The sequence below is a fragment of the Globicephala melas genome, chromosome X, assembly GCF_963455315.2.
Source record: "Globicephala melas chromosome X, mGloMel1.2, whole genome shotgun sequence".
NCBI classification, from domain to species: Eukaryota; Metazoa; Chordata; class Mammalia; order Artiodactyla; family Delphinidae; genus Globicephala; species Globicephala melas.
In genome coordinates this window covers 42,164,232-42,186,827 of record NC_083335.1, presented here as the reverse complement: position 1 = coordinate 42,186,827, position 22,596 = coordinate 42,164,232, and the positions used below count along the sequence as shown (strand labels likewise).

General features: G+C 46.7%; 1 protein-coding gene and 1 pseudogene across 5 annotated transcripts; one reads left to right on the top strand and one right to left on the bottom strand.

Moving 5' to 3' along the window:
- The first annotated feature begins 1,857 nt into the window (after nucleotides 1-1,857).
- On the top strand, nucleotides 1,858-18,890 carry ARMCX4 (armadillo repeat containing X-linked 4). Of its 5 annotated transcripts, XR_004035932.3 has the most exons (9): nucleotides 2,063-2,281; nucleotides 2,758-2,834; nucleotides 3,580-3,657; nucleotides 4,005-4,085; nucleotides 4,362-4,452; nucleotides 4,801-4,937; nucleotides 14,122-14,308; nucleotides 16,756-16,862; nucleotides 17,379-18,890. XR_004035932.3 is itself a non-coding variant. In XM_060291976.1 (6 exons), the coding sequence occupies exon 6, from the start codon at nucleotides 4,946-4,948 to the stop codon at nucleotides 11,921-11,923; it is 6,978 nt and encodes a 2,325-aa protein (XP_060147959.1). In that variant the 5' UTR covers nucleotides 1,858-1,973; nucleotides 2,758-2,834; nucleotides 3,580-3,657; nucleotides 4,005-4,085; nucleotides 4,362-4,452; nucleotides 4,801-4,945; the 3' UTR covers nucleotides 11,924-12,262. The 5 variants fall into 5 exon arrangements, 3 of the variants coding, with proteins under 3 accessions (XP_060147959.1, XP_030696396.2, XP_030696395.2); XR_004035933.3 differs by lacking the exon at nucleotides 4,801-4,937 and having other exon boundaries at nucleotides 2,072-2,281; nucleotides 17,379-18,887; XM_060291976.1 differs by lacking the exons at nucleotides 2,063-2,281; nucleotides 14,122-14,308; nucleotides 16,756-16,862; nucleotides 17,379-18,890 and adding an exon at nucleotides 1,858-1,973 and having other exon boundaries at nucleotides 4,801-12,262.
- Nucleotides 18,891-21,814: 2,924 nt separating this feature from the next.
- Nucleotides 21,815-22,303, bottom strand: LOC115843939 (large ribosomal subunit protein uL14-like; annotated as a pseudogene).
- Nucleotides 22,304-22,596: the final 293 nt, after the last annotated feature.

The window sequence follows — 22,596 nt, the reverse complement described above, 5'->3', positions numbered from 1 at the left end:
TTTTCCCTATTGATGGACTTTTTATGTTGCTTCGGTTGTTTTAACCTTTGCAAGCACTGCAATAGATATCCTAGTATATGAATCTTTGTGAAACTGTGTAAGTATCAGGCTGGCTAAACTCCTAGGAATAGAATTGCTCAAAGAATTTGTGGGATATTATATTTATCATATAATAGATTTTGCCAAATAGCTCTCTGTAAAACTGTTGCATCACAGTATCTGCTTCCAACAGAGCGTGGGAGTGCCCATTTCCCCATAAACCAGTCAATAACATTATCAAATTTCTAAATTTTGGCACTCCTAGATGAAACATGGCAACACATAGTTGTTTCGATCTGCATTTCTTTGAAGTTGAGCTTTTCTTCATATGTTTATCCGTCATTGGTATTTCTTTTCTGCAAACAAATCCATTTGCATCTTTGGCATGCTTTCTATTGGCTTACCATTTTATTAATGATTTGTAAGAGTTTTTAGATTATTACAAATAAGCTGTTTGACATCCTATCCTCATGAGTTTGTGTTTTTAAGTTTACTAAAATTTTAAATGTCTTCATAATCAATTTCTAAATGTTTCCCTCTGATGAGGAACATAAATTGGTCACAGTCGATTGAGTTCTGAAAAGCCATTAGTAAGGGTCTAAGGCACTCTGGGCTTCCTGTTTCACCTCCTAGAGGGGCCTCCCCCACACAGGGGCCCCTCAGGCAGGGAGCTTCCTGCTGGGGTGTCAGATTTCAACCTAAGAAAGAGGCTGCCTGAAGGGTCTATATTTAGAGTATGACTCCCCAGCAGGGGCAGCTGGATGTCTGGGGACTAAGTTATGCATACTTTGTCCCTGAGTTCTGGGATTATTCTGAGGGGTTTGTATGGGTGGTGCAGTGAAACTGTAACAGAAGGCAGGGACTTCCCCCTGGCGACTGCTTGGGATCCTGTAAACTGGTTTTTGTGAGAGAAAAATGACATGGATTTCAGGAGTATTGCCCACAGATCCATAGTCAGCCACAGACCTTACCCCCTATCTCTACTGAAAGATGCTGAACACTGTATGCCCCCGCTGCTAGGGTTAGGGTTAGGTCCCAGCTGCTATGGGGACATACAGTGCATGAATGGCAGATAGTGGAGATATCTCACCAGTGTCATGATCTAATGAAAATCCACCTGTTAAGCTTCATTTCCATTAGTGGGATAGCACAGTTGGTCCTTTCCTGGGTGTGATGAGACTGATTTGATCACACGCTTATGTAAAATCCCAATAAAACTCCTTGAGTGAAAAACAGGTTAATCTGGGAAGTCACTAGTTTTCAGGCGCTGGGTTCATCAGGAGTGGGGTCTCCATTCCATCACCCAGGAGTCATCTATGAAGAAGTTCTCAGACACCTGACACAAGATCATCAATAAATTCAACCAGAACTTCGAAAAGTTGTAAATCGCTTGTGTAAAATTGCCAAGATTGGTCTTTCCAAAGATGAATTTATAGGTCACATTGAAAACCTATTGGTTTTGTTCAGGAAAATTTTATATTTAAAATGTTAATAATTACCAGTCTGTTTTGAAAGCTGTGAAATAATTTATAGCAATTCGAAAACATTCTTAATGTGGCACAAAATAACGTCAACAAATGGATGAGTCTTTTGTTATTTTTACAACCTAATTTGTAAATGTCAAACGAAAATGGCTTGACGCCATTTCCCCATTACAAAAACAATGAATGTGACGTTAAAAGGGAAAAAAAAGGAACATAAAAAAGAAAGTTAAACCTCTCCTTGCACTCTCTGCTCCCCTTCCTGACACCTCTTCCCTAGCCCATTTTGGTGCAGCAACGTATCCAATGGGGACGCTAGTCTTAACAGCGTAAGAGAGAAAGAGAGAGTCCTCAAAGAAGCAGCCGAAAAGGCCGGAGCCAAGGCCTGAGGGTGGATGGGGGACGCAGACCCTCCCTGGTAACAGGAGAAGGGCAAACTCCAACCGCAGGGAGGTGATGCCACTTGTGGGCTCTCAGATTGGAGGGAAAGGAGCTGAGTGACCGGGCCTCGCGCACAGCTGGGTGGAGGGGGAGATCTTGCGCGCGGAGGTGGAGGGGAGGGTCCTGTTGAACTCCCCGCCGGCCCTGGTTGCGGGGGGCGGGGATCGGAGGGCGAGCTAGGCGGTGACGCGGGGCCCTCACGTGACCGGGAGCTGCAGAGCGACGCAGCTTTCGGTGCAGTCGTCACTCGTGTGTGGGTACCAGCTCCCCGCTGCCCTGCGAACGGCGGGCTGGCATTGGGCCCGGGGGAAGCGGAGCAGGTAAGGGCCCCGTGCGCCGAAGCCAGGGCGGCAGCGGACTGCGGATCCCCGGAGCTGGTCGGGGGGTGGCGGACAAAGCGGGCTCAAGTTCCCAGAGCCTTCGCTCAGATTCTCCCGAGCCCTCCTCCTCCTCCCTACGTCTGTGCTGGGGAACCGTGAGCTTTGACAGGGCGAATGGTGGGGGGAGTGTCTCAAGAGGGAAATGCAGAGATTGAGATGCCCCATTCTCTCTGAATCTAATCACAGACCACACACGCCTGCTCCGCTTCCTGCTCATTTCAGTGGAAGGGACACGCCACGGTGGCGTTTGCAGAGAAAATGGTGGGCCTTAGTGACTGGACGGCAGGGTTGGTGAGGGTGGCGTCTTGCAATGTGGGGAAGGACGTTTGATAACTGGGTTCCTGAATCCAGCGTTGGGATCTGTGTCCTGGGTACTGGTCCCAGCACTCAGTGCCTTTACTATCTCCTATCTGAAGACAGTAATTCGGGGTGGCACTGTTCGCGGCAAGGCGAGGGAAGAAGGAAAGGAGACAACTGCACAGGATCTGCGGAGGTTAGTGTGGGCACGGGCACCCGTTGTGAACAGTTGAAGCGCTCTATGAATATTCTCTGTGACAGGAACTTAGGCGCCTCTATTTGGTTGGGATATAGGGTGGGGCTATAGTGGACTTTCCCTAACCTGCGTTTACTTACCAAGCTTGGGCTTTTTAACGTAAAGTGTATGTTGAAGACCAATAAAGACAGCAACTTTTCTAGGGATGCTTTTATTTGTGCCTCAGAAAATACAAATTGTTGTCTCAAAGAATTACTTTTTTTTTTTTTTTTGGAGATAGCCTTTGTGGGGCAGGGATGGTGATTTTGCAGAAGCAAAAGCCTCCCTCCACCACACACACACCTTGTCTCTTATGCTGGAGATTCCTAGAGATGGGTTTAAAGAGAAGTAGATGGCAGTAGGCTGTGATTCTAGAATATGGGATATGGGGGCCTCTATGCGTCTCCTGGTTTTCCAGTTTTTCAGATTTTCCCACCTGTCTGCACAGGTGAAGGAAAAGATGGACTTTTGAGAGAAGCCCTAGAATCCTACAGGTGGTTTTACAATAATTCGCCTCTGTCTTTCCCCTTTTTCCTGCCTCCCCTTTCCACCCTGCGCATTTCAGTGCTGGAGAAGCCCTAGGTTTTGCTTGCCAGAGAACAGATCTCTAAATCCAGTAAGGCAGGTACTGGGACCCATGTTTCAGATGCTGGGATGTCACAAGCACTCAAGTTTCACCTTCCCTTTTTTCTCTGTTTTTTCCTAGGTCTTCCCATAGGGCGACAGTAAGGCTGTTTACCACTGAAAGCAAGGGAAATTGGGAGACTGGCCTGGGACTGTGGAGGTTGGTGTGAAGATGGGCAGTGCCTGGGGGTAACAAGAGAGGGTGGGCATATGAGGTGGCTGAGACTTGAGACGGTCCTCTCAGTGGAGGTTTCTTCTGCCTCTCCTACACTCTGCCAGATTTCCACAGTGTTGCTACCCCCACTACTGATTTCAGTGCAGGAAATAGTAGAAATATTGGGGTAAGGGTGGGCTGGAGTGTGATGGAGAGAAGACTTGAAAGGATGGATCATTTTAGCAAACTGGACATGTGCTCTCACAAGGCAGGGACTGGAGTCAGGGATCAAGGTGCTTGTTTGTTCTGTGAAGGACCTGGTCTCTACTATCTGTTTGTTTACTTGTCCACAGGTTGGTCTACAGGTCTGAAAGGTTTGAGATCACTGGAAGCAAAGAAACAAGAAGGAAATTATCCCTGATCAGTATAGACTGGTAAGAGGCTGGGGACTGGCTGGGTAGACATCAAAGGTGGGTTGCTGGAGACCAGTGCCCATCCAGTAGGGCCAGTGTCCAGTCTGGAGGATCCTCAGTCTCTCCTTTTTCCAGTCACTTTTCCCACTATCTCTTCACTTACCCCACACCTTCACCTTTATTTTGGCACAGGGAGTGGGGCGAATTGAAGGGGATAGAGAGGTAGTTTGCTAATAATATATCTGTCACAACAAGAGCAAAATCTTCACTTCCGCCTGTCTATCTGTCTGTCTCTAGGTCCACAGATCTCATGAGTTTATAGATCTACTTTAGGGTATATCTCCAATCAAGAGAAGGAAAGAGGAGGGAACTGCCTTGATCATTACAGGTTGGTATGAGGGTGGGGACCTGTGGGAGTGGTGACCAGAGTAGGTCCAGTAAAAATAGAAGTCTGAGGGCTTCCCAGTCTTTACCATTCATAGTCAGCCTTACCACCATCCTTTCCACTGTTCATTTGGTATAAGGAAATGTGTACGGAAGTACCTTGGGGGAAATTGTTGGGCACTGGGGAAGATGGAGAGGAGATAAAATAAAAGGGATGGAGAGAGAATTTGCTAATCATCCTTTTCTTCCACCAAGCACACCATTTTTACACTTTCCTGTCCTTCTGTATCTATCTGTGTGATGCACAGAATTAGAAGAGAAATTTTAGTGCATTTCCTTCCTCCACTTCTAGGTCCACCTCCAGTGGCAACTGTAGTGGCCTTTGAGTGGCTGAAGACCAACACCCTCACAGGCCTATGCGCAGACCTACTACCCACTTTTCACAGCCTGATTGAGCCCCTCTGTACCTTGTTCGTGTCTTCAGCAAGGGTGATTACATGGGTCGTGTTCAGGAAGTGGGCTGGGTGACCGCAGGACTGATGATCTGGGCTGGTGCTTGCTACTGCATTTACAGATTAACCAAGGGAAGAGCCCAGAGTGTGAGGAGACTTGCCAGAAATGGGTCCAGAGTCAAAATGGAGACTGTGGTTGGGATACAGAACCAGACCTTGGCGATGTGTGAAGCCATGGTTGGGACAGAGATTGAGACTAGATCCAAGCCCAAGACTGGAGCAGAAACTGGAGCAGGAGGTGGGGCTGGGGCTGAAGTAGAGACTAATACCACTGCTACAGCCAGAATCAAAGCCAACTCTCAAGCCAAGGCATGGGCTGAGGCAGAGACAGAGACCCAATCTGAGGCAAAGACAGTGGTTGGAACAGTGGTCATAACAGAGGCAGTGATTCTGACTGAGGCCAAAGCCAGTGAAGTGGCCATGAAAGAAGCAGTGACCCAAACTGACTCTGAGTCTGGGAGACTAGTCAAGAAAGAGGCAGTGACCCAGACCAAGGCTAAAGCTTGGGCACTTGGTGCTAGGGCAGAGACCAAGAAAGAAGCAATGACCCAGACCAAAGCAGAAACTCGTATATTGGCTGAAAAAGAGACAGAAATGAACAGAGTGATGGTGACACGGAATGAGGCCTTGGCAGTAATCAGGGAAGTGGCCAAGGTGGGTACCATAAACAAGATTGGAAGTGTGGCTGAGACCAAGTTGAGAGCCCTGGAAGAGACCGTGAGTGTGGCCAAGACTCAGTCTGAGGCCAGGTCTGGTACCTCAGTTGTTGCTAAGGGAAATCATAACACCAAGTCCAAGGCAGAATCTGGAGCAGACATGAAGTCCTGTGCACTGTCTCAGGCTGTGGCCAAGATCCAGGTTGACGACATGCTTGGTACTGGGGTTGAGGCCAAGGGGAATTGCAAAACTGCGTCTCAGGCAGGGTCTATGGTAGATATGAGGGCTTTTGCTCAGCCTCAGATTGTAGCCAAGACTGAGGCTGTGCCTGGGGCAATGGTTGATGCTGGGGTTAATACCAATGCCATGTGTGAGGCAGGGGTTGGGGCAGGTACAAGTGCTTCTACACAATCTCAGACTGTGACCAAGAAACAGGCTGAGACAATGTCTAGTGCCAGGGTTGATGATAGGGGAAATAACAATGTCACACCTAAGGCAATGACTGGAGCTGACACGAGGGCTGCCGCTCAGCCTCAAGCTGTAGCCAGTGCTCAGGCTGAGGCTACGTCTGATGCCAGGGGTAAGGGTAGAGGCAATTCCAATGCCGTATCTAAGGTGGGGGTTGGGACAGACACTGAGTCCTATACACAGCCTCAGCCTAAGGCCAATGTCCAGGCTGATGCCTTGCCTGATGACAGGATTAAGGCTCAGGGCAATGCCAACACCAAGTCTAAAGAAGAGGCTGGGACAGACACAAAGGCACAGTCTCAGACTTCCACTAAGAGCCAGGCTGAGGCTCTACCTAGTACCAGAGGTAAAGCTAGGGGCAAAGCCAAAGGCAAGTGTAAGGCAGGGGTCGGAGCAGACATGAAAACCTGTGCACAGCCTCAAGCTGGGGTCAAGGCCCAAGCTGAAATTTTCCCTGATTCCAGGACTGATGGCAGGGGCGATCCTGATACTATTTCTGGGGCAGGGGCTAAGGCAGAACTAAGGGCCTGTGGTCAGCCTCAGGAAATGGCCAGTTCCCAGGGCGAGGCCTTGCCTGGTGCCAAGAAGAAGGTCCAGGACAATCCCAATGCTGTGTCTAAGTCAGGGGCTGGGCCACATGCGAAGAGCTCTGCACAGCCCCAGGCTATGGCCAATACCCAGGGGGAAGCCTTGCCTGGTGTCAAGAATAAAGTTCGGGGCAATCCCAATACTGTGTCTAAGGCAGGTACTGGGCAAGATACAAAGGGCTCTCCCCAGCCTGAAACAGATACAACAAGCTCTGCTCAGCCCCAGGCTGTGGCCAATTCTCAGGGTGAGGCCTTGTGTGGTACTAAGAATAAGATCCGGGGCAATCCTAATGCTGTGTCTAAAGCAGGGACTGGACCAGATACAAAGAACTCTGCCCAGCCCCAAGCTGTGGCCAATTCCCAAGGTGAGACTTTGCCTGGTGTCAAGATTAAAGTCAGGAGCAATCTCAACGCTGTGTCTAAGGCGGGGGCTGGGCCAGATACAAAGGGCTGTGCCCAGCCTCAAACAGATACAACAGGCACTGCTCAGCCCCAGGCTGTGGCCAATTCCTGGGGTGAAGCCTTGTCTGCTACTAAGAATAAGGTCCGGGGCAATCCCAATGCTGTGTCTAAAGCAGGGGCTGGGCCAGATACAACGTATTCTGCCCAGCCTCAAACAGATACAGCAAACACTGTCCAGCCCCAGTCAGTGGCCAATTCTCAGGGTGAGGTCTTGCCTGGTGCCAAGAATAAGGTCAGGGGTAATCCCAATGATGTATCTAAGGTAGGGTCTGGGCCAGATACAGTGGGCTCTGTTCAGCCCCAAGCTGAGTCTAATTCTCAAGGTGAAGCCTTACCTGGTGCCAGAAATAAGGTCCGGGGCAATCCCAATGCTGTGTCTAAGGTAGGGTCTGGGCCAGATACAAAGGACTCTGCCCAGCCCCAGGCTGCAGCCAATTCCCAGGGTGAGACCTTATATGGTACTAAGAATAAGGTCCGGGGCAATCCCAATGCTGTGTCTAAGGTAGGGTCTAAGACAGATACGAAGGGCTCTGCTCAGCCCCAGGCTGCAGCCAGTTCCCTGGGTGAGGCCTTGTGTGGTACTAAGAATAAGGTCCGGGGCAATCCCAGTGCTGTGCCTAAGGCAGGGGCTGGGCCAGATACAGCAGACTCTGCCCAGCCTCAGACAGATACAACAGGCTCTACTCAGCCCCAGGCTGTGGCCAGTTCCCAGGGTGATGCCTTGCTTGGTGCCAGGAGTAAGGTCAAGGGCAATCCCAATGCTGTGTCTAAAGCAGGGACTGGACCAGGTACAACAGGCTCTGCCCCACCCCAGGCTCTGGCCAATTCCCAGGGTGAGGCCTTGCTTGGTGCCAGGAGTAAGGTTAGGGGCAATCATGTTGCTGAGTCTAAGGTAGAGGCTGGAGCATGTACGATGGGCTCTGACCAGCGTCAGTCTGTAGCCCATTCCCAGAGTAAGACCTCGTCTGGGGCAAAGGACAAGGCTATGCGTAAGTCTGAGGCAGAAGCCACAGGAGATGCCTCTGTAAAGCCGAAGGCTAAGGCCACGCCCACTTCTGAGAGTGAGGGTGGGGCAGGCACTCAGGCCTGCAAAAAGTCTCAGCCTAAGGTCCATGACTACTACTGGAATGGGATTGGTGTTGAGGACTGGATTGCTTCTGAGCGGTGGATCAAATTTAGGTTTCAGGCTAGGGATGGATACTGGGAGAATAGCATGTCCTGGGCTGATGATGAGAATGAAGCCAATGTTGAATCCTGGAGTGCAGCTAGGGGTGAGAATGAGGTTGGTATTCAATCCTGGGCTGGAGCTGGGGACCAGGCCAGTGGAGGGCTCTGGGCTGGGAGTCATGCCAGTGAACAGTCCTGGGCTGCAGGCCAGGCCAGTGGGGGTTACTGGGTAGACGCTGGGAACAAGGCTGTTGGAGGGTCCTGGACTGTGGCTGAGAACCAGGCCAGTGGGGCTTCTTGGACTGGCACTGGCAACCAGGCTGTTGTGGTGCCCTGGACTGGAGCTCAGGCCAGTGAGAGTTCCTGGGCTGGGGGCCAGGCCAGTGGGGTATCCTGGACTGGGGGAGAGACCATTGGAGTGTCCTGGACTGTGGTTGAGAATCAGGCCAATGGAGCATCCTGGGCTGGGGCTGAGGCACAGGCCAGTGGAAGGTCCCAGGATGTGGCTGGGATTCAGGCTAATGGAGGGTCCTGGGCTCAGGCTACAGCTGGGAATGTGGTTAACATTGGGTACTGGGCTGTGGCTGTGGACCAGGCTACTGGAGGGTCCTGGATTCTGACTAGTGATCTGTCTGGCGGTGCATCCTGGGTTGGGACTAGTGATTTGTCTGGTGGTGGATCCAAGCCTAGACTTGAGCATCAGACCAATGAAAATGTGTCCTGGGCTGGAGCTGGGCTGGGGCCTGAAAACCAGTCCAGTGGAAGGGCCTGGGCTGACACTGCAGACCAAGCCAGTGGAGGGTCTGGGCTAGGGCTTGTGGATGAGTCCAGTGGTGGGTCCTGGGTTACAGCTGGAGAACAGCCCAATAGAGAGTCTAGGCCAGGGCTTGCAGACCAGTCCAGTGTTGGGTCCTGGACTGGCACTGGGAACCAGGCCAGTGAAGGATTCTTGGTGGGGGCCGTGGATCAGGCCAGTGGGGGTTCTTGGACTGGGACTGGTGATCAGCCTGGTGGTGGGTCCAAGCCTGGATTTAAGGATCAGGTCAGTGAAGAAGAGTCTTTGGCTGGGGCTGGTAGCCAGGCTGGTGGAGGGACTAGGTCGGGGCCTGAGGACCAGTCCAGTGGAGGGTCTTGGGCTGACTCTGGGAACCAAGCCAGTGGAGGTTTCTTGGTTGGGGCTGTGGACCAGGCCAATGAAGGGTCCTGGGTTGGACCTGGGCATCAGGCTGGTGGTGAGACAAAGCCTAGATATGAGGATCAGGCCAAATCTGGAAGAGTGTCTTGGGCTGACAGTGGGGGCCAGGCTAGTGGAGGCCAGGCTAGTGGAGGGTCTACACTGGGGCCCAGGGACCAGTCCGTTGGAGATTCCTGGGCTGGCATTGGGGACCAGGCCAGTGGAGGATCCAGGCCAGTGCTCAAGGATCAGTTCACTGGATGGTTCTATGCTTACAGTGGGAGTCAGGCCAATACAGGAGGGTCCTGGGGTGGGACTAGTGGCCAGGCCATTGGAGGGCCTGGGCTTGGGCCCATGAACCAGTCCGGTGGTGGGTCCTGGGCTGATAATGGGAGTCAGGTCAGTGGAGGGTCTTGGGCTGGGGCTGGGGATCAGGCTGGTAGCTGTTCCAAACCTGGATTTGAGGATCAGGCCAGTGGAGGAGCGTTCTGGTCTGGTGCTCAGGACCATGCCATGGGAGGGTCTAGTCCAGGGCTTGCAGACCAGGCCAGTGGTGGGTCCTGGGTTGGTACTGGGGGTCAGGCCAGTGGAACGTCCTGGATTGTGGCTGGGAATCAAGCTGGTAGCTGTTTCAAACCTGGGTTTGAGGATCAGGCCAGTGGAGGAGGCTCCTGGGCTGGCACTGGGGATCAGCCTTGTGGAAAATCCTGGGCTGGGTCTAAGCCTGGGAATGAGGCCAGTAGAGGGTCTAGCTTAGGGCCTGAAGAGCAGGAAAGTGGAGGTTCCTGGGCTAGGCCTGGAGACCAGACCAGTAGAAGGTCTCAGGTGAGTGCTGGGACAGAGGCCAATGAAGGATCCTGGTTTGGGGCTGGGAGTGAGGCTAGTACAGGGTCTTGGTTCTGGAGAGGGGAAGAAGCTGGTATTGTGTCTAGCCCTGGAGATAAAAATGAGGCCAGTATTGAATCCAGCTCAGTGGTTAGGGAAGAGGCTATCATTAGTTCTAGATTTGGGGCTGAGAACAAAAACAGTAGTGGGTCCTGGATCAGATCTGATGAGGCTGCCTGTATGGATTCCTGTGTGGGGGCTGAGGCTGGGGCTGGGGTTGGGGCTGAGGTCAGGCAGGAGTCTTGGCTCTGGGATGGAGATACAGCCACTACAGGGTCTAGGCTTGGGGTTGGGGAAGAGGCTGGCATGGGGTCCTGGACTTTGGCTGGGGATGTAGATGAGGATGAGCTAAGTGGAGCATCCAGCCCTGATATTGAGGAGATAAGTTTAAGGTCCTTGTTTTGGGCTGAGAGTGAGAACAGTAATGCATTCAGATCTAAGCGTGAGAAAGATGTCAATTTTGAGCGTAGGGCTGGAGATAAGGCCAGCACCAAGGATAAGCTTGAAGCTGCTGGTGGAGTCGATGTAAAGTCTTGTTTCTGGGATAGTAATGAAAACAGAAGTGAGGACAAATCTGCACCTAAGACTAAAGCCAAAAAGTCAGCTGAGTCAAGAGTCACATATCCATCTATGGTCCCTGGGGCAGGAATGGGGTCATGGGCGGGAGCCATGATCTGGACAGAAATGAAATTTCCATATCAAAATGAATCCTGCTTCCCACCTGAAGATGAGCTCAGAAAGCAGATCAGGTCTGGGGAGAAAACTCAGCCTTGGGCCTGCCGCTGTAGACGTGAAACTAATATGGATCCACGAGAGCTTGAAAAACTCATTTGCATGATTGAGATGACTGAAGATCCTTCTATTCATGAAATAGCCAATAATGCTCTGTATAACAGCCGTGATTACCCATTCTCCCATGAAGTCATTCGTAATGCAGGTAGAATCTCAATTATTGAAGGCTTGCTCAATAATCCCTACCCCAGTGTTAGGCAGAAGGCTTTAAATGCACTGAATAACATCTCGGTGGCTGCTGAAAATCACAGGAAGGTTAAAACATACTTAAACCAAGTATGTGAAGACACCATCACCTATCCCTTGAATTCAAATGTGCAGCTGGCTGGATTGAGATTGATAAAGCACCTGACTATTATTAGTGAATATCAGCATATGGTTACAAATTACATTTCAGAATTTCTTCGTTTGTTAACTGTGGGAAGTGGAGAAACTAAAGACCATATTTTGGGAATGCTTTTAAATTTCTCTAAAAATCCATCTATGACAAAAGACTTGCTCATTGCCAATGCACCAGCATCACTGATTAATATCTTTAGCAAGAAAGAGACAAAGGAAAATATTCTTAATGCTCTTTCACTATTTGAAAATATAAATTACCATTTTAAAAAAAGAGCAAAAGTATTTACCCAGGACAAGTTCAGTAAAAATTCCCTTTATTTCATATTCCAACGACCTAAAGCATGTGCCAAGAAACTTCGAGTCTTAGCAGCAGAATACAATGACCCTGAGGTGAAAGAAAGAGTTGAGCTATTATTAAGTAAACTCTGATTAGTTGTAATTTTCCAAACAAATTTGAGTAATATTTTGGTTTTGCAGCCTGGAAGTAATGCACATTGTAAATTGCATTATAATTTCTAAAGTGATGTTGCTTATGATGGTCGTTAGCTGGACCATTTTATGAACACCAAATGAATTCAATTTTGTACTGAAAATACATGTGTTGATTTTTACCTTGTCTGGATTGAGATATTTTTGGTATGCTTCATGAGCAGAAACTGAGCTGATTCTTCATAAGTAAGGTAATCTTTGGTCCTTTGTGTGGACTTATGCTTATACATTTGAGACTTTATTTTTATGTCATCAATAAAGTTGTGTGTTTTAAGCAGAAAAAAAAGACACGTCTTTGTCCTTGAATCTGTGATCTATTTGGAAAGGCAAGATGTATGGAAACAAAAAGATACTAACAAAACCCAAGAGCCTATGATCATAGCCAGCTGTTTCCTATTAGTGCTTAAAGGCAGAAGAAACTTCTGCATGCAACAGTGTTCAGGGAAAGTTTTGCAGAGGAGGGGGCACTTAAGTAAGCTGGGCATGAAAGACAGGATAAAAACAGGGCAGAAGGGCATTGGAGGAGGGAGGAGTGACGGGAAGAAAGGCATGGAGGTGGGAATTTTGCTCCACAGAGGAGACTGGCCTGCCTGGAGTACAAAGTGTGGGGAGGGTAGTGATGGAAAATACAGTCAGGCAGTTGGGTGAGTCCCATTCATGGAGGATCCCTGATTTCTAAACTGAGGTGTCTGTATATTCTACCCACTTCTGGGAGACACGAAAGCCTTTTGTGACCAGAGGAGTGACAAGATGAAAGGAACATTATGTGACTGACTTGCGTGCAGAATGGGTCAGAGTTGGAGTGGGGACAGGATTGGCCACTGGAGATTGGAACACCACTTAGGAAGTTACCACCATAGTTCAGGCATAGATGCTAAAGGCGTGAAATTTCACTGGTGGCAATAGGAGTGGCAATGGGAGGAAGGAAGTGAGAGTTGCTTTGAATGAAGAAGTGCTGGAACCTATCCTGGGGACATACAGAGAGGGACAATTTTATTGTAGGGTCCTGAGGGCATTTGATAGGAAAACATCCTCTTTCTTGTCCAACTCTGGTGTCTATGGGAGTGAATATTTTAGTAATTATTTTGGAATTATGAAAAAATATAATAGAAGAAATAATAATTTTTAGTGCTTCTATCAGATTTCTTTTACAAGATTGGTTGGGGCAGGGTCTTTATGGAACCATTGAGAGGGCTGTTGGCATCCATACTGGAGAAGATCCACCTCTCTTCCAACCCAGAGTATGGTGAGGGTGTGGGTGGAGGGACACCTTCAAACTGTACTGGTGGGAGCATACTTGGTACAAGATCCATTTGGATACATGTTTCAGAAGCTTTCAAGATGTGCATGCTCTTTGACCCAGAAATTCCTCTTGTAGAAATTTATCATTAGGAGATAATCAAATAATCAGCTTGTACAAGGCTGTGCATCTGCACCTTTTTGAAGAGTGAAAAATTGTGAATGACCCAAGTGTCTTGAAATAGGCACTTGGCTAAGAAATTAAGGTATGTCTACACATTGAGACATTATGCAGCTCTTGAAAATGTTGATGGGCAACTACAACTATAATAAACCAGGACTTTTTGCATAATTTACTAAAAGGAAACGGATGAATTCAGGCTAAGCGGGCCTGTTAATAGCATTTCAGGGCACTAGAGCAAAAGTATAAATGGAGGTTCACATATTTATGTCTGAATATTTGGAATATAAATAAAATTTTAAAATAAATATTACTTAAATAAAGCCATAAATATAAGTATAAATGTTTGAAATTTTAAATTTCATTAATCGTTTTGAAAGTAAAGCTGTTCTCAATTCTAGCATTTGATGGTCACCAACTTTCCAGTGGAAAAAATGATGTCATACTTGTGGTGAATTCTGCAATCTGCTGCCCTAATCCTCCTTCATGAATAAAGAGTTTATTATTTCAGTTGCTAGGAGTGCTGCCAGCAGACAGCCCTCAGCTGTCAGCCCTCATTGGGAATTGCCTCAGCTAGAAAGCCACCTCCCCCAAGGTCATAACTCCTTTCTGGGGTACTTCACATTCAATGACTGATCTACATGGCCTTCTTGCCCCAAATGGGACAGCTTAACTTCTCCCTCTGTCCAATCCTGCTTCCTTCTTTTCCTTTTCACAGGTTTTAATCCTAAGAGCATTCCCTAATAAAAGCCCTTCATGCTGAACCCTGTCTCTGAGTCTGCTCTCCAGGAAGCCATCCTACAACAGTTGGTACAAGAAGAGGTTCAGAAAAGCATACACTGTGATGAAATTTAGGAGATGGATCATCTGCTGCCCAGCTGCCAATGAGGACCCCATCATTTGTGGTAGGTGGAATAGACATGTGGAACAGGTAGCAGAGGAGTTAGAGCTTTCACTGGAGTTGAACTAGAATGGCATTCATGGAAGGGAATACATTAACTGGTGCCATGTGGTAGGCATTTGAGAAATATGTGAGGTATATTAAATATAAGGAAGTCCAGAAAATTGGGTGGCTATTGCTCAGCTTGATGGACCTCTAGGAAAAGATAATGAAAAGCTGAATTAAATTAGTCAACAATTTAAGCTCTGTGTGAAAGCCAGAGGGTTTCATTCACAGCATATAAAGAGGTCCTCATCTTTTTCAGGTAGAGAGGAGAGAAATCTGAGGACCAAGCCCAGGACTTATTGAAACAAGCTTCAAAGAAAGTTAAAATCTAAACCAAGACAAGTCTGCTATGCCAAGACCAGGGCCCTGGTTAGGAAGGAATGTGACCCTGACACATGGAATAGGGACATCTGGATTGATGTCCCTAAAAGTCTTATATCCTCAGATTTCCCTGAGCTCCTTGAGCGTTCAGAAGTGTCCCACTCCTTCCTATTAAGCGTTAGTGCTTCACCTTGCTTGAACATGCAGAGCCCTTTCCCTTGTAAGATAATGTGTGTTTCCCACAGAATCTGCCCCCACCTCCCATCCTGGCCACTGGGCCTATGTCTAGGGTTAAGTTACATAACTTCATTGGTGGTGTTCTGGGCCTAATAAGGAAGGAAAGGGAATATCTCAAGAAGGAGCTGCAGGACCTAGCCAGCATGTTCTAGCAGGTGCTGAGGGAGTAAGCATGGGACTGAATTCTGAGGGCCTTGATCAGGGGAGCTAGAATATAAAATTGAATAAGGGAGTATTAATTGATTAGAGAGTTCTCTACCAAGATACAGGATTTAACATCCTGGAAAAGATCCCAGGAGATCAATGTGAACTCACTATTAGAATGGCTCCTCAAAGAATAGAAAAAAACCAATGGCCCACATTGAGGTATAAAGGCCAGAGTTGCCACTGCAGGTGGTGGGAGAAGGGATTAAAGGCTCAGGGAAGTGGGAATAGAATAAATATATTATAAAGCCAGAAAGCCCTCCAGAGGACTATGTTATGGAGGAGGACCCAAAGGGCACACCATTTGCTAAAGCTATAAGGAATGCACTGGTTAAAGGGTTACCAGCATCACTGAGAAGTTCAGTGGTGGCTTGCCTCTGCAGACCAGGGCTCAGAATAGGGGAGGGTATTATAGGATGAAGATCACTGATAGAAATGGTGATGCCACTGAAACAATAGAGACAGGATAACTGTGCTCAATTGTCAGAAGTCAGGTAGGTGCAAATACCATAATGCACCACAGGGTCAGAGTAATAGGCCGGGAGGCCTGATCTGCAGAGAGCTTTGGAGAGGGTTAATAGAACACAGTGCTCCTCCTGGTAGATAGATGGTTAAGAGGTAGTTAATAGAATGTGGGTGGTCAATATAACACATTGTCCTAGGGAAAATAAGCGTCCAACAATTTGTATTCGATCTGTACAATCAAAAAAAAAAATCAAAGATACTCAGAAGTCTGAGGGAAGGTGCCTCAATAAGTCACACTCTCCTGCTCAGCTTTGGCCTTAAGTCAGTTTTTGATCCAGAGAGCACTGTTTGAAGGAGTGGGGTACCCAGGACTGATTCCTCCAGTCCTTCCATTTACGAAGGTAACTGTGTGCTGGGGAAAGAGGAATACCCAAACATTTTGAGGGCTGATGGACCCTGGTTGTGAGTTGCTATTGATACCCAGAGACCTAACGTATCATCTTGCCTCACCCCTGTTAGAATAGGGGCAGATGGAAACCAGAAATTATATAAGCTCCTAGTCTATGTTGGGTTTATAGTGGCTCCACTGGGTCTACAGACTCACTCAATGGTTATTTTTCTGGTGTTTGAATATAAAATTGGAATAGACATTATGATAGTTGGTACAAGCCCCATATTGGTTCCTTGGCATGTGGAGTCAGAGCTATTTGTAGATGAGGCCAAGTGGAAGCTTTGAAATTGCTGTCCTCTTCCTTGGCAAAGATGGTAAATGAAAACATATAGATAGCATCTTGGAGAGGATGGCTGAAGTTAGTGCCACCTAAAGACCTAAAGAATGCTGGGATGTGGTCCCCATCATATCTCCATTTAATGCATCAGTTTGGACCCCTGAAAAATGTGGACAGAGTCTGGTAGATGACAGTAGACTACTGTAAACTCGACCAAGTAGTGGCACAAGGGCAGTTGCCATGTCAGATACGATATCTTTGCTAGAACAGGATGACATGGCCTTAGGTACCTAGTACAGTAATCAGCTACTGATTTGGAAAATATTTTTTTTCCTATCCCTATCAGAATGGAACATCATAAAAGTTCACATTCACATAGAATGACAACAGTATACATTTATAGTTTTTCCTCAAGACTCTACTAACTCTCCTGTCCTCTGTCATGGTATAGTATGAAGAGATCTGGACCATCTGAATATGACACTAGTCCACTGTGTTGATGACATCATGCTAGTTGGACCAAATGGCTAAGAAGTGGGTAACATGTTGGAGGCCTTGGTAAGACATGTGTACTCCTGAGGATGGGAGATAAACCCTACAAAGATCCAGGGGCTGGCTGCATTAAGTACAGTTTTTAGGGGTTGAATGGTCTGGGGCATGCCAGGAGATTCCCTATAAAAGTACAGTACAAATTATTGCATTTTCCACCTTCCTCATGAAGAAGGAAGCTCAATGTCTTGTAGGCTTTATTGGGTTCTGGAAGCAGCACATTTCACATCTGGAATTACTGTTTTGACCCACATGTTGGGTAACACGAAAAGCTGCCAACTTTGAGTGGGGCCTAGAACAAAAGAAGGCCTTATAGCAGGTCTAGGCCATGGTTTCAAGCAGTCCTGCCACTTGGACCATGAAATCAGTAGACTCTAAGGTATTAGAGATATCTGTGTTGGTGGAAGATGCCATGTGGAGTTTTTGGTAAGCCCCAATGGGAAGGTCACAACTTAGACCAGAACTTAGATTCTGGAACAAAGTCATGCCACATGCAGTGGATAATTATATATCTTTTAAAAACAGCTCCTGATATGCTACTGTGTCCTGGTAGATATGGAATACATGGTCATAGGACATCAAATGACCATGCAACTGACCATACAACCAGAACTGCCCATTATGAACTGAGTTTTGTCAGATCCTCCAAGATATAAGTGTGGGCAGGCCCAGCAACAAGATGGAAGTTTTACACGTAGGATCAAGCACAAGCAGGACTGGAGGGTATAAGCACCTGCACAATCAGCTAGAGCAGATCCTCCATGATATCCACCACTGTTGCGCTAGCACCTTTCACACTCCTTACACCTGTGCCTCATGGGGGATCTTTTTTGACAAGCTGACTGAGAAGGAAAAACCCCAGCCTTATGTATAGATTGGTGGGCTTGGTATGTGGGTATCATCAAGGACAGCAACTCCAGCCTGAGAAACCCATGATGATCAGGAGTGAGGGTCTGGATCATACCACCAGGCAAACCACCAAGACCCTAAGAGTGATTGGGATCTGTAATTGATAGTGGAAGAGAGGGATGGTCATTTTCAGCTTTGAGACCAGCTGCAGTGTTGGGGGCTATAGTTTAAGTTTCCCCTAGGAAGAGAGGCCTACCAGACCCCTGGAAGAGCTGATCCTGGAACTTATATAAAGCAGATCTGAGAGGCACAAAGGGTGGACTGTGGTGGATACTGCAATGCCCTGCCCAGAGTTCCCTTTAGCAATAAAGGCCTTATTACTTCAGTTGTTAAGAATGTTGCCATCAGAGAGCCCTTGGATGCCAGCTGCATTCAGGCATCTCATCAGCTGAGAATTGTCTTGTTCAAGATCACACCCTATTCTCAGAGTGTCCCACATCCAATGGCTCACTGATGCTGTGTATAAAGGCCTGGTCCTCTTGCCCCTACTTGAGATAGCTTTGAAGTTTCATCCTAAGTTCAGAATTCCCTACAGTGTATGCTGAGGCATTCTACTGATAGTGCACTGACATTTGATTTCTTCCTCTTTTCATTCCTGTTTATTTTCTCCCTTTTCTTCCATAAATGTTTATCCCAGGAGCTCTCCCCAATAAACCTCCTATACTAATCTTTGTCTCATAATCTGTTTACTGGGGATCCAATCTGTGACAACGATTCATGCGTGTTTCTCTCTCTCCATACATCCCCAAATCAAGAGTCATATCTGTTGTTTAATATTGTGAAATATTCTTTAGCCTATATATGCAACTGTTGCAAATATTGCATTAATTTTTTATTACTTTGGAACCACAAACCAGAAAATAAATATAAACAAGAAAATGGACACTACTGGGAAATTAAAGTTTGTTAAGCAAAAATCTATGGCATTCATGTATCTGAGAAGAAGGCTCTGACAAGGTAGCTTGTTTTTTTCTCTTCCCTGAGTGGTTCACTGCTAGAATCTTCCCTTTAGTCTGAAATAATGTCTATTTCTTATGTCAGCAGTGGCACAATCCACAAATCTTCATGGCATTTGGACACAGTTGCCTTTTGTTTAAAGGAGACAGGGAAACAGATGTGGAGAAGCATTTTCCTGGAGCCAGAACAGTGTTAGTCAAAGTACAGATGTTTAGGCCTATAAGTTGCACTGTACCAACAATGAGCACCAGATCCCATGTAACACAGGCACCCTTGTGTTCTTTAATAAGTGTGTGTGTGTGTGTGTGTGTGTGTGTGTGTGTGAGTGAGTGATATGCAGGACCCTTCAAAGCATGGGGTTTAGGGTGGCCCTCATCCCCAGTTCTAGGGGCAGCAATGAGGCTAAGATAGCAGTGGATAACATTCCTAGATGTTTTGGAAAGTTAAGTGGTCTTATAGCCAGTTCTGGGTCTGACTGTGGCACCGGGTCCCCAGATTCTTACTCTAGTGTTGTTGTTATAGCATACTCAGGGATAAGGGGTTGGTTTAAGGTTTTGGGTACAGTGGCCTTGCTGGGTCATGCACATATGAAGTATAATTTAACATCACTTTTTGAAGATGAAAATTCAGTCCTTCTTATAGGGGAAAAAGGCCTATTTCTGGGAAACACATGAACTAATTGGCCCTGAAGGCAGTGTGGTGTAGGAGAAAGAGTACGGTCTGGAGTATGGAATGAAGGAGGAAGGGTATTAACATTTCTCTTCTCTTTCTCTTTTTCAAACATGAAGGAGTAGAATTGGGAGAGGAAGGGAATGAATCTGGTTTGAATTCTTTGAATTTGAGGTCCTTTTGGGACTTTCAAGTGGAGATGCTCAGTTTTCATTTGAAAAGTATGGATATAGAGCACAGAAGAAAGGTCTGACTACCAATATGTATTGTAGATGATAACTGAAGCCAAGGAGTGAGTCAGGTAGCCCCAGCAAGGGGTACAGACTGAAAAACTGAGAGCAGAATGCTGAGGAAGCTCTATATGTGTGAGACTTTGGCAAGCAGGAATGCAGAACTGAAACCAAGTGTACAGCTTCCGATCTATATTACAATGCATACCTCTATACATTCTTTTTTTCCATTTTAAGAAAATTGTGGTAAAATACAGAAAACGTTTACCATCTTCACCAGTTTTAAGTGTACAGTTCATTGACATTTAGTACATTCACATTGTTGCATAACCATCACCACCATCCATCTCTAAAACTCTTTCCATCTTCCCAAACTGAAATTCTATACCCGTTAAACAATAACTCCCCATTAAGGTGGATGGACCTAGAGTCTGTCATACGGAATGAAGTTAAGTCAGAAAGAGAAGAACAAATACCGTGTGCTAACACATATGTATGGAATCTAAAAAACAAAAAAACAAAAAACAAAAAACAAATGATTCTGAAGAACCTAGGGGCAGGACAGGAATAAAGACGCAGACGTAGAGAATGGACTTGAGGACACGGGGAGGGGGAAGGGTGAGGTGGGATGGAGTTAGAGAGTAGCACTGACATATATACACTACCAAACGTAAAATAGATAGCTAGTGGGAAGCAGCTGCATTGCACAAGGAGATCAGCTCGGTGCTTTGTGACCACATAGAGGGGTGGGATAGGGAGGGTAGGAGGGAGACGCAAGAGGGAGGGGATATGGGGATATATGTATACATATAGCTGATTCACTTTGTTATACAGCAGAAACTAACACAACATTGTAAAGCAATTATACTCCAATAAAGATGTTTAAAAAAAATAACTCCCCATTATCCCATCCCCCTGGCAACCACCATTCTACTGTCTGTCTATGAATTTGATTACTTGAGGTACCTCATTTAAGTGGAGTCGTTCAGTATTTGCCCTTTTATGACTGGCTTCTTTCTTTCTTCTTCTTTTTTTTTTTGGCCACGCCACGCAGCATGTGGGATCTTAGTTCCCTAAGCAGGGATCAAACCCATGCCCCTTGCAGTCAAAGCACAGAGTCTTAACCACTGGCCTGCCAGGAATGTCCCTATGACTGGCTTATTTCATTGAGGATAATGTCTCTGTATTAGTCTGCTTGGGCTGCTGAAACAAAATACCACAGACTGGGTGGCTTGAAAAACAGAAATTTATTTTCTCACAGTTCTGGAGCCTGGGAAGTCCAAGATTAGGTGCTGGTAAACTTAGTTTCCGTGAGAGCTTTTCTCTTGGCTTGTAGACAGCCGCCTTCTCACTATGACCTCACATGGCCTTTTCTTGGTGCATGTGTGTGGAGAGAGAGTGAGTGAGCTTTCTGATATCTCTTTTTATAAGGACACTAATCCTATAGGATCAGGGATCCACCCTTATGGACTCATTTAACCTTAATTATTTCCTTAGAGGACCTATCTCTAAATACAGCCATACTGGGGGTAAGGCCTTCAACATATGAATTTGGGGGGGACACACATTCAGCCCATAACAGTCTTTAAGTTTTCTGTACACGTTTGGAGTCCTGGTTTTTTAAAATGTAATTTTTATAGTTATAGAGTACCATAAGGTTTATAACAGCAACAATAAAAATCTATTAGAACTTTGCTTCATCCTTCCCCATCCCACATTTCTCCTCCTCAGAGAGAATCACTTTCAAATCTTATAACTATTTCTTCTGGTATCACTACATATTTCTAAATAATCTGTTTATACTTTTATTTCTTGACTTTTAATTTTTACACATCAGCTATGATTTTCTGCAATGAAAAGATTATCTTTTTTTAATCCCTTGCAGCTCTGACAATCTTATTCCTTTTTTAAAAATTAATCAATTAATTTATGGCTGAGTTGGGTCTTGGTTGCTGCACGCGGGCTTTCTCTAGTTGCAGCGCTCGGGCTCTAGGCACATGGGTTTCAGTAGTTGCAGCACGCGGGTTCAATAGTGGTGGCACACGGGCTTAGCTGCTCTGCAGCATGTGGGATCTTCCTGGACCAGGGCTTGAACCTGTGTCCCCTGCATTGGCAAGTGGATTCTTTTTTTTTTTTTGCACTGGGTAGTTTTATTTTACAGAGGGGGTAAGGGTTAGGTGGTGTCAAGAAGAGTGACATGGAGCAAATAATTTTTATTATCATTTTTTTCTTTTACAAATACACTGAAGAATCATGCAATGCTGCCAGCATTGGATGCAATCCTGGGCCACAAGTCTGCACATTCCTTTGCAACTGGTCCTGTGATGGCAGAACTTTTCATCTCGCCTTTATTGTTTACTATGACCCCTGCGTTATCTTCAAAAATATCTTCAAAAAAATATCTTCACCATTTTTTCTCCAGTGTGACTTTCGTTGTCGAATTACCACTGCTGGATGTACCTTCTTTCTGAGCTCTGCTTTGCCTTTCTTGACTATGGCCATCACCATGTCACCCACACCAGCAGCAGGAAGTCTATTCAGTCGTCCCTTGATCCCCTTCACAGAGATGATATACAGATTTTTGGCTCCTGTGTTGTCAGCACAGTTGATCACGGCTCCAACCGGAAGACCCAAGGAAATCCGGAATCTCGCACCAGAGGACCCACCACGTCCTTGCTTCGACATCTTGAAATGCTGGAAAGGGACAAAAAGGAACGGCAGGTGGATTCTTAACCACTGCACCACCAGGGAAGCCCAAGATTCAGTTATCTTAAACCTCCCATCCCATATACACACTTCTCCCACAGTTTCCCACTATATTGTTATTACATCACTATATATATATATATATAGGCGGTACGCGGGCCTCTCATGGGTGCGGCCTCTCCCTCTGCGGAGCACAGGCTCCGGATGCGTAGGCCCAGTGGCCACAGGCCCAGCCGCTCCGCAGCACGTGGGATCCTCCCAGACCGGGGCAC

What these genes read in the sequence shown, in the direction of transcription:
- ARMCX4 (XM_060291976.1), top strand. Translation starts at nt 4,946, where the DNA reads ATGGGTCGTGTTCAGGAAGTGGGCTGGGTGACCGCAGGACTGATGATC.